The 16,182-nt window shown below is 45.5% G+C and overlaps 1 protein-coding gene across 1 annotated transcript in view; it reads left to right on the plus strand.

Annotated features, from left to right (window-relative positions):
- The window catches only part of PRELP (proline and arginine rich end leucine rich repeat protein), a 312,079-nt gene extending 296,107 nt beyond the window's left edge, over positions 1–15,972 (plus strand). Inside the window, exon 3 of the mRNA XM_073560755.1 lies at positions 14,126–15,972. Within this exon, the coding sequence (XP_073416856.1) occupies positions 14,126–14,301 (176 nt within the window). The 3' untranslated portion in view covers positions 14,302–15,972. The remainder of the gene's footprint in view (positions 1–14,125) is intronic.
- The last annotated feature ends 210 nt before the right edge of the window (positions 15,973–16,182 follow it).

Here is a 16,182-nt window from a genome sequence, read left to right on the forward strand (position 1 = left end):
GTATGGAGGCTACGTTCACATATACCTTCTGACCAGTCTGATCACGTATGAAGCCATACCCCCGGGCCACATTGGTGTACACCAGCCGCCCCCGGGATCTTTCCACCGCCATGCCAGCCTCCCCTTTTGAATGAAGCAGGCTCCATACTTCCTGCCCCCTGGCCCTCTTCTTCTCTATAACTCCTGCGACCCAAACAGAGGGTCCGGCATGAGCCCTGGAGTCCGGTGGGCGGGACTTAACCGAAGAAGGACGTGGATCAGAGGCGGCCGATGATTTTTGCGGCTCAACAGCCGCTGGGGCCAGGTGGCAAGTGGGGACAACCGGGTCCTTGGAGGCTGGAATCACAAGGCCCACTAAGTCGGCCACAGTCGACTTCAGCAGCGGCATAACCGCGGCCTCAGGACAGGCCGCATCCACTACTTCCAATGGAGCCGGAGTAACGGTCGGTTCCAACGATGCAGCTGCTATCAGCAGGGGGAACGCAGCAGCGTCTTCTTTGGATGACTTCCGCACTGGCGGCTCCAGGCGGGGTACCTCAGGGACTTGAGCAGGGGCCTCGCACAACTCTGCATACACCACTGGGCCCGATGTACCCAGGCCTTCCGGTGCGCAGGGGGCAGCGTGCTGCGGCGGAATGATGAGGGCCGCTGGCTGAGGCACTGGTGGTGCCGGGGGTACTCTCACCTTCACCGGTGCTGCGGCCTCCATCACATCAATACGCGGCTTCACCCGCAGCCTCCGTCCCTCGCTCCACTGTCCCGCGGGTCTTTCCCCCAAACTCGGGGGCTCCGCTGAGAAGTCCTCTGCTGGTATTGGTGGCGGCCATTCTCGCTGACTCCGCTCAGGCTCCGCTCCCCAGCTCAGCATCCCGCTGCTCTCCCGTGGCTCTGAGGGCGACTTCTGGCACAGCTCCATCCCCTGCCGCCACTGCCACTCTAGGCGGCCGATGCCCCGACACCTGCAGAGTCTCATACCGTCCGTTGGGCAGCACTCGAATGGCATCAGACAGCCGCAGCCAAGTTTTTCTTCTGTGCCACTCCCTCTGTGAGGTGAGGTGTCGGCAGGCCTCTCCACCCTCCTGTCAGGGTCCAATATATGGAAGCGTCGATCTCCAGGCACATACTGCTTCCTTTTGGGATACGTTGGAGGGGGTCCCAGTCCATTCAACATGACTGCAAACACCCGGACCTCTCCTCTGCGCTGAAGCAACACCGCCATACTGCACAGTACCTGGTACCGCCCCGGATCCTCTGCTGGCCACACAGATCCACCACAGCGCTTCCCATTTGTATTCCACAGGCAGGTCATTTGTAATCCACAGGTAATTGTAATCCAAACAGAGTAGTCCAAGTCCTTTTCCATTCTTTGAGGCAGGTCTGCCGCAGAAGATGGGGTATTAGCGGCGGCGATCCTGCCGACTACGCCAAATGTAGTGTCGGTGGTGGGGTGCCGAGCTGGGGGGGGTGGTCCTACTTTTATACCGCGCAGAGATGACAACAGAGACACGATGGAGGCAGATTCTGGGTGCAACAGGTCCAAGTTTATTTCTTCACTTGCCGTCCGACTGACGGCACACCTCGCGGCCCTCCGTTTCCAGAGCCGCTTCTCACACCGTACACTGGAGACGTGTCTGCACACACCGTCCCCTCCTTTACTGTCGACGCTCCTGACAGTTCCATCACTGTGGCCGCCTTAGGCCCATTAACCAACAGCGCTTCTACTGCTCAGTCGTGTCACATACGGTGTCTTACACCCAGTACCTCGTCTCAACTGCGGTCCTTTCCTGTCAGGACCACCCCCCTGACGTCCTCTCTCCTCAGTCCCCCTGGTCTGGATTCTCCTCAGAGTGCACAGACTGTCGTAGTCCTCCTGTCACTTGAGCTCCCCCTGGGGACTGGAACTTTCTGGAACCCTCCCTCAGTATTTATAACTCCCCCGGTTCCTTGAAACTGTCACTCTAACTGTCACCACGCCCCCCATGACCAACGGTTTCTAAAGCCCTAAGCTGCTGTAAAGTCTGCTCACACTCCACCCTGCCATCTAATGGTCATCCCAAGGTACTGCACGTCCACTACACTTTCCTAGCTGTTTCCCCACTGTAATCACTGACTCCTACCTACACTGTGCAAACCTATCTTTCTTCACTCTGACTAGTCCGTCCGTCCGTCAGGTCACCTTCCCTACATACTCTTCAAGCATGTGACAACAGAACTTCTTTATTCAGTAACAAACAGGAACAATATATGATAAGGTTAATGGATCAGGAATAAATCATTTGTGTGTCTCTATCTGTGTAGCATTTACAGCAGGTTGCTTCTCTCATACACAGACACAGGAAAACAGGAAATAGGAAATACAGTCACATGTTCTCCCTGTGTGAGCCTCTGGGAGTTTTGTTTAATTTTGTAAACAGCATACAAATCTAGCAACTAAACACTCATAGATAGGAATGGAGTTGTTGCACCAAACATATTTCAACAATTTAGGATATCATGGGTCAAATATCCACACTTTAGTGGTGTACCTTAGAAGCATTGTAGGCACATCAGCCGTGTTGAGTCATGATATATAGAATTTATGATCAGTGGTTTGGATGCAAACTTACTATGCTTGGTACATTAGCTGCTCACATTTTGACCCTTCTTACATTTTAGTCTTGTCCACTTATTTTCTTTGGCTCATCACCATGCACTATTGTCACTGTTTTAAATGTAATGTTTGTCCCTTTTAGTACTTCTAATAAAATATTGCAATTTTATTGTTCATTATATGCTTCTTCTTTTATACATTTACAGTACTAAGTACTACAGCATACATTTTTGAACATTTGAGGTCTCACATCCATGCTCTGAGACTTAAATTTTTAAACTTCTTCAGTGTGGGTATTTTGCACCATGCTCTGTGTGTTAAATGTTAAGGGCCTCTCAAAAAAATGTATATAGTCATCTAATCCAAATTGTTGCTAAAGGCCCTAATTCAGGTGTGGTTGCCTGCTTTGAACAGTAATTTTATCAAGGTAAATGCTTCACGATTTGGGACCTACTATGTGCGGGTATTGTTCCCCATGCTCTATGGGTGAAATTTGAATAAGCTTCTGTGGGTGCACTGTGCCCCATGGTGTGGGGGTGAAATGTGAAAGCTGCTTTTGTGGGGATACTCTCCCCCGTGCTCTGTGAGTGACATTTCTAACTGGACTGGTGGTAGCAAGCCTCAGCCTCTGTGGGGGCTCTCTTAAAATTTTTATGTTATTCATTTACTTCCTATTTTATTTTGATTGCGGTGGTGAAATAACCTCTTTATGTTATTTTTCCATCCACATTTGTTTGCAGGGCAATTGTCCTGCTTTTACCTTCATTTTTCCTCGTTTTGCAGCCCCCTAGCCCTTACTCCAACCATTTTACAGCACTGAAGTTTGGGTCCATATTGACTTATATGGGGTTCAGTGTCCGAGGTCAAGTACCAGACTTTTGAAAAAGTCAGACCGAACATCCGTGGATTTGCTCATCATTACTGATAATATAATTTTGTTATGCTTTGCTTATATAGCGCTATCTTATGCCGCAGTGCTTTACATACATTATCATCGCTGTCACCAATGGGGCTCACAATCTAAATTCTCTAGCAGTATGTCTTTGGAGTGTGGGAGGAAACCAGAAAACTTGGAGGAAACCCACACAAGCACAGAGACAACATACAAAGTCCATGGTGGGATTTGAATCCAGAACTCAAGCGCTGCAAGGCTGCAGTGCTACCCACTGAGCCACTGTGCTGTACAATGATAGATGTAATAGATGTAAATGATGTTAATGTAATAGATGTTACCTGCAGTCCTATGTCCCATCATGGATAATTCAGTGACAACACGCTACAGATAATGTGAAAGAAGAAGGAAAGCAAGCATCAATCTTAACATAAAACCATTCTGACTTACATTTTTTCACTTTACAATGTTACATGGATCTCCTCTACAGTTACAAATAGCATCGCCAATGCTATCTGTAACTGTTCGCAGGGCTACATGGAAGGCCATTATACTGTTTGGAGGGCTAGGGTGATGCTATTTTAATGTATTCAAGCAATAATACTTTGTGGAGGCTTGTGTGAGGTCCATCATGTTGTGTGGGGGCCATTATGCTGTTTGGTGGGCCATTATACTATATGGAGGACTGTGTGAAGTCCATCATATTGTGTGAGAGGATTGTTTTGGGGTCACAGTAGGGGCATCACACTGCTACAAAGTTGTGAGATATGCTCTTCTTTGACCCTGTTTAATACTTATTTTAGGTGGGCAATTAGAACTTCTCCTGTAGGGCCCGATGATTTTTTTGTACGCTCATGGCTATTATAGTGCCATTTCTTTGAACCCACCTGGAAATAGTGCCATTTCTGTGCTTGCTAAATGGTAATAATTCATCTTTTGTGCACTCATCCTGTGGTAGTGTGGGGAGGTTGAACTGATGGACAGGTCTGCCTATGGAGAGAGGCAGAGGGATAGCACAGTGTAGGCTGAGATACAGAGAAAGGGGTGTCATGTGGTAGTTTGACCATTAGAGGGCAGTGGGGAGTGTAGGAGAGAGTGACTGTGTAACTGCCATGGGTCAAAGTAACTGCCATTGGTCAAAGGTAACTGTCAGGTGATAGTGGGCGGACCAAAAGGACAGTGGCAAGCCTGCCCCCAAGTACAGTGGGGAAAAAAAGTATTTAGTCAGTCAGCAATAGTGCAAGTTCCACCACTTAAAAAGATGAGAGGCGTCTGTAATTTACATCATAGGTAGACCTCAACTATGGGAGACAAACTGAGAAAAAAAAATCCAGAAAATCACATTGTCTGTTTTTTTTTTCATTTTATTTGCATATTATGGTGGAAAATAAGTATTTGGTCAGAAACAAAATTTCATCTCAATACTTTGTGATATATCCTTTGTTGGCAATGACAGAGGTCAAACGTTTTCTGTAAGTCTTCACAAGGTTGCCACACACTGTTGTTGGTATGTTGGCCCATTCCTCCATGCAGATCTCCTCTAGAGCAGTGATGTTTTTGGCTTTTCGCTTGGCAACACGGACTTTCAACTCCCTCCAAAGGTTTTCTATAGGGTTGAGATCTGGAGACTGGCTAGGCCACTCCAGGACCTTGAAATGCTTCTTACGAAGCCACTCCTTCGTTGCCCTGGCAGTGTGCTTTGGATCATTGTCATGTTGAAAGACCCAGCCATGTTTCATCTTCAATGCCCTTGCTGATGGAAGGAGGTTTGCACTCAAAATCTCACGATACATGGCCCCATTCATTCTTTCATGTACCCAGATCAGTCGTCCTGGCCCCTTTGCAGAGAAACAGCCCCAAAGCATGATGTTTCCACCACCATGCTTTACAGTAGGTATGGTGTTTGATGGATGCAACTCAGTATTCTTTTTCCTCCAAACACGACAAGTTGTGTTTCTACCAAACAGTTCCAGTTTGGTTTCATCAGACCATAGGACATTCTCCCAAAACTCCTCTGGATCATCCAAATGCTCTCTAGAAAACTTCAGACGGGCCCGGACATGTACAGGCTTAAGCAGTGGGACACGTCTGGCACTGCAGGATCTGAGTCCATGGTGGCGTAGTGTGTTACTTATGGTAGGCCTTGTTACATTGGTCCCAGCTCTCTGCAGTTCATTCACTAGGTCCCCCCGCATGGTTCTGGGATTTTTGCTCACCGTTCTTGTGATCATTCTGACCACACGGGGTGGGATTTTGCGTGGAGCACCAGATCGAGGGAGATTATCAGTGGTCTTGTATGTCTTCCATTTTCTAATTATTGCTCCCACAGTTGATTTCTTCACTCCAAGCTGGTTGGCTATTGCAGATTCAGTCTTCCCAGCCTGGTGCAGGGCTACAATTTTGTTTCTGGTGTCCTTTGACAGCTCTTTGGTCTTCACCATAGTGGAGTTTGGAGTCAGACTGTTTGAGGGTGTGCACAGGTGTCTTTTTATACTGATAACAAGTTTAAACAGGTGCCATTACTACAGGTAATGAGTGGAGGAAAGAGGAGACTCTTAAAGAAGAAGTTACAGGTCTGTGTGAGCCAGAAATCTTGATTGCTTGTTTCTGACCAAATACTTATTTTCCACCATAATATGCAAATAAAATGAAAAAAAAACAGACAATGTAATTTTCTGGATTTTTTTTTCTCAGTTTGTCTCCCATAGTTGAGGTCTACCTATTTTGTAAATTACAGACGCCTCTCATCTTTTTAAGTGGTGGAACTTGCACTATTGCTGACTGACTAAATACTTTTTTCCCCACTGTACCACAGGCCCTCAAGCTGTGTGGGGTGAAGGATTTTAATTTTTTTTTGTTTGTCTCTGTGGATTACAATTTGGGACTGTCCTCCGGATTGCTGGCTGCCAATAAGTAAAACCGGAGCAGAAAAGTGTACTGTTACAATGGCTGTGGCATTTCAGCATCAGGAAAAGACACTGGATTTTGCAATGGGTGGAGGGGCCGACCAACGCCCCAACCGGGAGTGGCCCTTGTGATGAGACAGAGTGTGGCTGCTTGGCGCCATTTAGTCTCGGGAACTCAGGCGATATGCGACGCTGCTGTTGGACGTGGCCTTGGATGCCTGGAGTGGAAATGGCGTCAGGAGGTTGAATCCCGTCAGGACACCTGCCCCCGGGAGCCATTCTCGATACCCCGGACCTTGTTGCAACAGCCGCTGGAAGAAGCTGCACGAGTTCTCCCTGCGGAGCCATCGGGCCTGGAGCTGCAGGAAAGCCTGCTGGGAGCCGCAACGCCAGGTAAGGTGAGCGTTCCCCCAGCCCAGCTGGCGGCATCGCAAGCAGATCCCGCCCCCATGCCCAGTGCACAGGACAGGCCCCGGGCCCTGACTCCGGCCCTCGACTACCCCGGTTGACCTCCCGCTCTCCAGCGACTACGACCCTGGATGATTTCACGGCTCCTGACAACCATCCCGAGCCGCCCCGCCTGGTGGCGCCGGTGCGGAACCACCCTACGGCCGCCCCTGCTGCGCTCCATCTTCCGGCCGCGGCCTATTCGTCGGAGCCTGCTGCCACTTTGGGCCTGCCGCATATCACCGCGGCCTACTTACCGTCATCCGCGGCCACTGCTGTCTCATCAGCGGCCTCGGCTGTGGCCTACTCACCGGAGCCCACGGCCGCCTTGATCCCGGCTGCGGCCGACTCCACAGCGTACCCGATGACACCTGTGGCCGTTTCTGTCCCGTCCGCTACTCCAGTTGTGGCCTGCTCCCCAATGTCTGCTGCCGCCTCTGCTCCACTCACGGCTGCGACCCGCCCACCGTACTCAGCAGCCTGTACCGGACCCTCCGCTTGGGTTGCGAAGATTATTGAGAAAAAGAAGGCTAAAGAGCGGGAGGTGTGGGCGCTGCTCCATGTGAAAGGGGAGGCCGCCATGTCTACTCCTCGGTCGTATGGACTGCTGGTATACATGGATACCGGCAAGGGCTATGGCTTTATTCGAGACCTCACCACCGGCTACAAAATTTATCTAAATGTAGCCTCAATCAAGCACAGCCGGGCTCCGCGGGAGGGAGATCTGGTGTCCTACTATAAGGAGTACTGCCCCTGCAGCTACTATGCGGTGGCCGTCATCACGTACCCTGAAGGGCACGAGCCCCCATAAAGGGACAAGGACTCCTGGGTCTCGAGCATCAGGGACACTCGAGGCCCAGAGATATTGTTGGCATTCCAGAGACTCTACGGCTGTGGAATCCCCCTGTTTTGGCGAAACATTGGCTGCCAGGAGGTGGCCCGGAGCACCTGTACAATGGACTGCCAGGACTGAAGTGCACCGTTGCACAATGAGGGGACTGTTCCGCGTCCCCGTAGGAAGCATATCCTCCTGGTGCATCAGGGTTGCCTAATGAGAATGTTTTACTCAAAGGAAGGGGGAGCACCCCTGTCCTCATTTGATTAATATTTTTTTTGTATCTTTGTTTGTTTGTCTGGAGTGTATTGTTTTTGTTAAAAAGAAAAAAGTAAAAGGCTAAAAAAAAAATGTTTTGATAAAAACGTACTGTAGTAAATATGGTAAAGTGTGTAGTAAAGTTGACAACTTGAAATGTTATAAAAAAAAAATGTGTGTTCAACAGATCCTGGGTTCTTGGAGTATGCCGACCATGACATATTCAAGTTGACAGGACAACGAGACAGGAAGAAGGTAGACAGACAGTGGTCCTTGAGTCAGGCCCCCAGTACAATGACACCCCAGAAAGGTTAGGAGGATGCTGACGATGACCTGGTAGGTCAGGGCCTCGGTCATGACATTAAGAGTGTGACAGAAGGGGAGGTACACATCCGTAGAGTAGTGCGGATGGACCTAACCCAACCTGAAGGAATTGTCATGGTGGCGTTTACGCTGGCAAGTAAGCCGTAAGCTACTCGGAGCATGATTGCTCCCGGTTTGGTTCAGCCCCTGCATATCACGGGCCTGGCCCGACAACCGGTCCGACAAAAGAAGGTGGGAAAGTTTCAGAAAGGAAAGGAGGGAGACAAGATTGTCGAGGACGACAATGGATAAAGGAAGAGAGAATGTGGGGAGGTTGAACTGATGGACAGGTCAGCCTGTGGAGACAGAGGGATAGTGCAGTGTAGACTGAGATACAGAGAAAGGGGTGTCATGTGGTAGTTTGACCATTAGAGGGCAGTGGGGAGTGTAGGAGAGAGTGACTGTGTAACTGCCATGGGTCAAAGTAACTGCCATTGGTCAAAGGTAACTGTCAGGTGATAGTGGGCGGAGCTACCAGGACTGGGAATATAAAGGCTGAGGGAAGGTTCTGGAAGGTCCAGTCAGCCAGAGGAGCTCACTAGAGAGGAGGATCTGCCGTAGGGAGAAAGACGGTAAAAGCCTTCAGAGAGTAACTGACAGTGGAGACGGTCATTGGGGTGACTCAAAAGGACAGTAGCCACAGACGGAGACGGTCTGGGGGTACCAAGTGGACGGTGTACTTTGAAGGGTGAAACGCTGTGGTGGAAGTGCCTAGGCAGCCACGATGGGAAGAGCCACAAAGGACGCCACGACAGTGAAACTAAAAAGTGAAGGTACCTGGGTCTGTGAGCAAGAGAACAGTGAAATTCCTGTGATGAAGTGTGGTGGTCGTCAGAGAGGCGGCCAATAAAAACGGACCTGTTGAAAATAGCTCCTGTCTCTGTCTCGTGTCTGTTGGCGGCAAGAAGTGGGTCACCCCCCATTCCTGTTGAATCAGCACCCTCCCCTCGCCTATCCTACAGTAGTTTCCCCTCCACTTTATAATACTTCCCACTCTGTACCATCCACATGAATTGGTCCCATCAAATGGTGACAATTCCATTTTGTGCCCCTACATGGTTTTCTCCCCCCACAAAGTAACAATGAGTCCTTTGCATCATTACACTGTAAGGCTGTATGCCCACGTTGCGTTTTTAAGCGTTTCCGCCACATTTTTGCCGCTGCAGAAATGCTTAAAAAACACTAACAAAATGCATTCCCATGCAATCCTATGGGATTCCACAGATGCTGTGCCAATGCTGCGGATTTTTCCGCTGCGGAATCGCATAGCGGTAAAATCTGCAGCATGTCCATTAATTCTGTGGAATCGCGGCAATTCCGCCACCATAGGATTGTATTGAAATGCTCACTTTATGCATGTGGCTATGCCCACCATGCGTAAAGTGAGCGCTTCATGTGCGGATGGTACCCAGAGTCTGGAGGAGAGTCCTCTCCTCCATGCCCTGGGTACCATATTCCTGTAAAAAATAGAATTAAAATTGAAAAAAGGGATATTCTTACCCTCTGTCGGCCCCCAGAGTCCTCCCGGCCTTCATCGGCGCTGCCAGCAACTTCCGTTCCCAGGGATGCATTGCACGAATGACCTCTGATGACATAGCGGTCTTGCGTGACAGCTACGTTATCAGAGGTCATTTGCTTAATGCATCCCTGGGAGCGGATGTTGCCGGCACCACCAATGAGGACCGGGAGGACTCCAGGGGGCGACAGAGGGTAAGTATACCTCTATTTTTTATTTTTTTTTATTATTTTTTACATTCTATATTTTACTATTGATGATGCATAGGCAGCATCAATAGTAAAAAGTTTATCACACTTGTCAAGCACTATGCTTGACAAGTGTGACCAACCTATCAATCGCTTTTCCAAGCGATGCTTCAAATTGCTTGGAAAAGCGCAAGCATTCTGCAAGCTAAAAACACTTGCAAAACGCTTGTGTTTTGCAGGAAAACGCATGCGAATTCCGCATGCATTTTACCCGCGGCGGGGAGTTTCGGAAATGCTGCGGACAATTCTGTAACATTTCTGCAATGTGGGCACAAAGCCTAATAATTGCCCCCACACAATATTATACCTTGTTCTGTCATATAGAATAATGTGCCTCATTTGTGCCCCCACTTAGCAATATTCTGCCATTAGAATGCACCAAACAGCTTTATTTATACCATCACAAATATTCTCCAATTTACACCTATAATTAGCAATAGTCCCCATTTGTGCATTTAATAGTATTCCCAAATGAATGCCCTACTTAGCAATATTGCCTCATTAGAATTCCCATATTTTTACCCTCACTTACATATATTTTCTCATTTGTACTTGCAATTAGCAATAGAATGCCCCCACTTCTTAATATTCCCCTATTTGTATCCCCACTTATATTCTCTCATTTGCATGCCCATTTAGTAAAATTCTCTTATTTCCATCTCCACTTAGTAATATTTCCCCTCTCTGCCCCTGAATAGTTACTGTACATTTCCCATCTGTACTTCCACTTAGAAATATCTCCCAAACAATAGTCTTCATATTTGTGGCAATAGAGAAAAAAATTTAACCATTAAAGTCACCTCACTCTGCTCCTATGAGAAGCGGTGATGTCTCCCTTCTTCCTGCTCCCTGTAGTCAGCACAGGCAGCGTGGTAACTAAATAGCGCCATCGGCTCCGAGGGCAGACTTTAAGACTTCTATCTTCCAAAGGCGCCTAGGGCACATGCCCCCCTAGATAACCCACTGTCCAAGAAGTCATAAGATGACAGGAGTCACTCCTATTAGTTTTCTTAGCGCTCATGGTTATGGTATTTGACGAGTTTCATAGATGATGAGCAATTCATGATTGCTTGCTAGTGTAAACAAACTTTTAGTCCACCATGTTTATAGTGTGCATATAAATGTCATTGTTTTGCTATTAATTTAATTGCTTTCAAAGAGAAAATGCTGACTGACTACCCTTGTTCAGGGAAGAACATCTCTATTTCGGTCATATTACATTATCATGGTGGTCTATCTTTGTATGTGCAAGTACAAAGGATTGAGATTGTAATGATAGTTTCGAGACAAATCTATGAGGATGTTTTTTTTTTTTAACAGATCAATAACTAAGAAAAACACCAAAGTGTCTCTACTGTTTTCAAAAAATTACTTAACTTAAGGAATTTATTGTCTGCCCACTAAAATCAATAGATATGATTAATTACATGGATCGCAACTTGTTTACAGCGATGAGCAATCAAGGACACGGGCTATGCTGCCAATGTAGCATGACTAATAGGAAGGATTCACTGACAGGAGATAAATCACAACCAAGGGAAGTATTGAAAATATTATTTTTGTGCACTATATCTAAAATAAACAATTTATGAAACTCTAAAAGAATTTATTACAGTTTATGCAAAAACGATTGAAGTGGTCACATATGATCAAAACATTTTGTATGTGTGGTCAATGGCTAGCACTGCACAGTTCAGTACAAGTCTGTCTATATACAGTATGTCAGTTTCTCATGCATCACTTTCTGGGGTGCATGTTGCATTTTTTATAAAATCGCTGATTATTTGCTGTAGATCCAGCAGTTCTCTAAGTGCTGAGCTCTATATAACTCCGCCCACACCACTGATTGGCAGCTTTCTGTGAAATTTGCTAACAGACTGCAGTAAAAAAGGGAGCATTATAGAATAATAATCTCCCTCACCAATTCAGTATGCAATTCAGTATGTCCCTCCTATATAGTCTCTTAGATTTTGTCTATCAACATCTGCACTCGTTATCATTGCTCCCACACAAATGAAGGCATGAACGGAGACTAGATCCCGTTACCTGTAATCCTTTCCTACAGCAGATTCTGCTTGAAAAAGGCATGCTTGTGCCGAAACGTTGCGAAAGATAATCTGTCTTTCTATGGATTTTTGCCTTTTTGTATGGTGGTGGTATTTGCCTCGTTGTTCTACATTGGACAATAAATTTTCATTTGAGTGCCCAAGCTTTTTGTTATTTGAATGCTAATTGCATACCTTGGAGCACCACCTCTGGAATTCAGTGAGCACCCCTTATATTCTTCAAGGTTATAGCTCCCAAACCATCATTGATTGTGGAAACTTCACACTAGACCTTAAGGCCTGTTTCACACATCAGTTTTTTAAGTCAGTCAAAATCAGCTAAAATGGCGGATAACGGATCCGTTCCTGTACTGACCACAACGTTTGGCACCGGACCGTTATTTTAACGGATCCGTCAAAGGAAGAATTTTAAAGGAACCGCTGCCCGGGGAAGGGGGGGAGAGAGAGAGAATTTTTCAGCCGCCAGAACAGTTTAGGGTTAAATTTGTGGCTGAGTGAAGTCTTTCGGGCATGCGCAGTGAGAAGTGCAGATCCGGCCGCCCAAAAAAAGTTGTATGGTCCGTTCGGGCATGTCGGCGGACGTCAAAATTTTGGCGGATACGCAAAAAAATGGATCCAATGGATGGCCATCCTTCAAGATCCGCTGGTAATGCAACTCAATGGGAAAGAAAACGGATCCGTCAAGAGAAATGGCGGATCCGTTTTTTTTTGCAAAACGGTGAAATTTGACTGATGGACACAAACGGATGTGTGAAACAGGCCTAAGCAGCTTGGATTGTCTGTCTCTCCACTCTTCCTCCAGACTCTGGGACATTGATTTTCAAAGTCTAGTGTGAAGTATGCACAATCAGTGGGAATGTAGCTTCAGTGACCAACGGTAACCTCGATGAAGTCATCGCTGGTCACTGATGCTGTGCTCTCCAGATTTTTTTTATTTATAGCATAGTCCACGGGTGATGAATACTCCCATTGGCCTCTGCCTGCTTTCATTGTTATCACTTTAATATAACTCTCATCATTCTCCCCTGCTTGTGCTGACTGCCAGCAGAGCAAGTGAGAATGATGAGAGCGGTCTTCAGCACCCGGCACCGGGGAACAGCTTTAATTGTACCGCTGCTTCCCTGGCACTGATGCATGTGGTACTGATGTGGCACATGGGCGGCAAACAGTTGCCACACGAATACCACAAGTATTACACACACTGAGACATGGACATACAGACACAGATATCTTCGGCACCGGAAAAATCAGAACGTGTGAAACCGGCCTAAGACAGTACTGAACCAAAGTACTGTAATGTCTTCTACACATTTTCACAGTGGGTTTCACTCTTTACGATGCATAGAGTGAAATCTGCAAAAAAAAACCTCCTGCAAAACATGCAGATGTTGCTGCAGATCTCCATCATATTTTTATCCCAATGTGTGAGACTATGTGCTTAAAATACGCAAAGTTTCTCCAAAAATTGCAATTTAATTGACATTCAATGCTTATGTGTATTTGCTATATAAGAATAATGTTCGATACTGGAAACCTGAGACTGCACAAAAATGAAGCTAATTTTATATATGTAAGGTAGACTCTTCCTCAGAATTATGGCTGCTCTCCATACATTGTGTTCACATTGCTGTTGAAAATGTCCATATGTTTCCCTATTTTGTATTATTGGATATTGAAACTAATATTGTTACAGTGATAATTATTTTTCTTTCAGCCTGTACATCTGATATTTTACTGATTTTTGTTCTGCCTTTACCAAAAGATTCAGAATTTATGTGTTTATATAAACGGAAATCCAATTGTTTTTTAGTAATGGACGTGCTATTCTTCAACACTGTCCAGTACCTTTGATTAGATTAATATAATCATAATAGTGATATTGTGAAAGATAGATCTGTTTCCAATGAATGCTGCGGAGGCGGCCATATTCTGAGCTTCTGTATGGCATGAGTTTATTATAATAGTGACCGATGTATAAACAGATTTTTCTCTGTCTCTTTCCAGAAATTAACGGCACAGAGCTTTGCCCACTACCTTTTGCTCCAGTTGAATTCCTGTCATCAGATTATTCCTTCATCCCACATCTGCGATACCTGAGACTGGATGGAAACCAGCTGAAGCCCCCCATACCACTAGATGTTATTATGTGCTTCCGGCTCTTACAGTCTGTGATCATCTAAGCGGCACACCCCAGAACATGAATCTCATGTACCAACACACCTATGCATCATAGCATCATAGTATTGGGCTGAGCTACAATGTCCATTTAGTACATCCGTATTATTTTCTCTTGCTCTGATATCACTACCATGATGGACAGTCTAACAAGTGTCATATTATTTAATAGTTTATAATATAATCAACATCAAAATACAATCCGCCAGACATAGTACTGTGGCCTGAGCAGTGTTCATTTATGGTGGGAAGATGGATGCATACGACAGCACAGAATTATTGCAGTACAAGGCTGGGTTCACATCTGTCGGACGCTCAAGGCTCCATCACAAATCCCCTTATATTTACCAGAATAAATGGAGCAGCTAGTTTTCCAGTTAGACTCTGGAGACCAAGCTGGAAGCCTGACTGACCCCATTGTAGGTCAATAGGATCCACCTAGCTGTCTATCCTATGATACTTTAGAACCCAGTGGGGTTTTAGAGGGGGCTGACCTATTCCATATTTCCACAGATAAGAAATAGATCGACCATCACTCAAGAATGTGGATTTTATTCACTTTTTAAAAAAAAATTCAGATCAAAATGTTAACACTGCTCGTGGCTACATTGTATTTAGCAATATTTGGGTCAATTAAAAAGGCGAAATGTGTAGGAATCAGAGAAGTTTTGTTCAAAGGGTAACATCACTTAAAAGATGGCCAATAGCTCATCTGTATAGAAAAGTAGTGGACAAGAGTGACACAGACAGAAGGGAGCAATAACAATATATGGGCCTTTTGCTGTCCAATAGCCCATAATAATGTACAGTTCCACCTGATTTGGGTAGTGGCCCCTTACCTCTTGGGCCCCTGTGTGCACCAATGGTATGTCTGCTCCTGGTAGTGGAGTATGTCAAGTCCATCACTGGCATGAATTCTAATTTGTATTCATAATACAGAACTGAAATATGAAATTTCCAACACTCACTTGAACCTAGCCATTAGAAAATATATATAATGTATATGATTTTCAGCTACAGCAGCATCTGCTCTCCGAATTATCATAGTCTTAAATTGCAAATGTTATTAAAAGGGACACTTCCCATATAAACAATAAACTTTGTCATTTACTAATCTTTATATTTTACTCTTATATCCCTCTGCTTGCCTTCAGCTTCAACACTGCTTCAATGTTTGCTTCTAAAATTGTGACTTGTCATCTATAATGTTATAATGTTCTACAGTTACAGCCTATTATTCCATCTATAAGCTATGTGCTATACGCTATATGTTATATGCTGTATGCTATACGCTTTATACTATATGCTATATGCTACACACTATATGCTATAAGGCAATAGCAGCATCAAAATATGATTTATCCACACTACATTAGGCATTTGGAAGGCGACTGCCTATAGTCTTTTTTATGTCAAGGAGAAAGCAAAGACTGAACTCCTGGGATACATAGAAGAGTCTGTTTCTCAGTTTTCAGTGTGATATGAAAATAGATTTTTAAAATTAAAGTCGAGGATATGAATAAAGGAATTGCTAGGATTTGTGGTAAATTTTCTTCATTTAGCTTTTCATTAACAACCCTACACTTACAGTAAACATTGCTAGTCTTCCATGTGTATGTCATATATGTGCATCACCGATTAAATGTTGAAGGTTTAAGATAAAAAATAATATGGAATGAGCCACTTAAAGTCTTTTTTTTTTCCATGATACTGATATTGATTAACTATGCTTATGTTTCTGATAGTGATAACCTATCAGATCAGTTGTGGTCCCATAACTAGTACCCTCCCTCCCCATCGCTCAGTCAGCTGCTAGCTGGATGAAGCTGATCTTAACCCTCCGTCAGGCGCAATAGATCTGACAGGCACACAGTAATTAGTTTCAC

This window comes from Dendrobates tinctorius, unplaced genomic scaffold, assembly GCF_039654945.1.
Source record: "Dendrobates tinctorius isolate UK_male_01 unplaced genomic scaffold, ASM3965494v1 ptg000304l, whole genome shotgun sequence".
Taxonomy (NCBI): domain Eukaryota; kingdom Metazoa; phylum Chordata; class Amphibia; order Anura; family Dendrobatidae; genus Dendrobates; species Dendrobates tinctorius.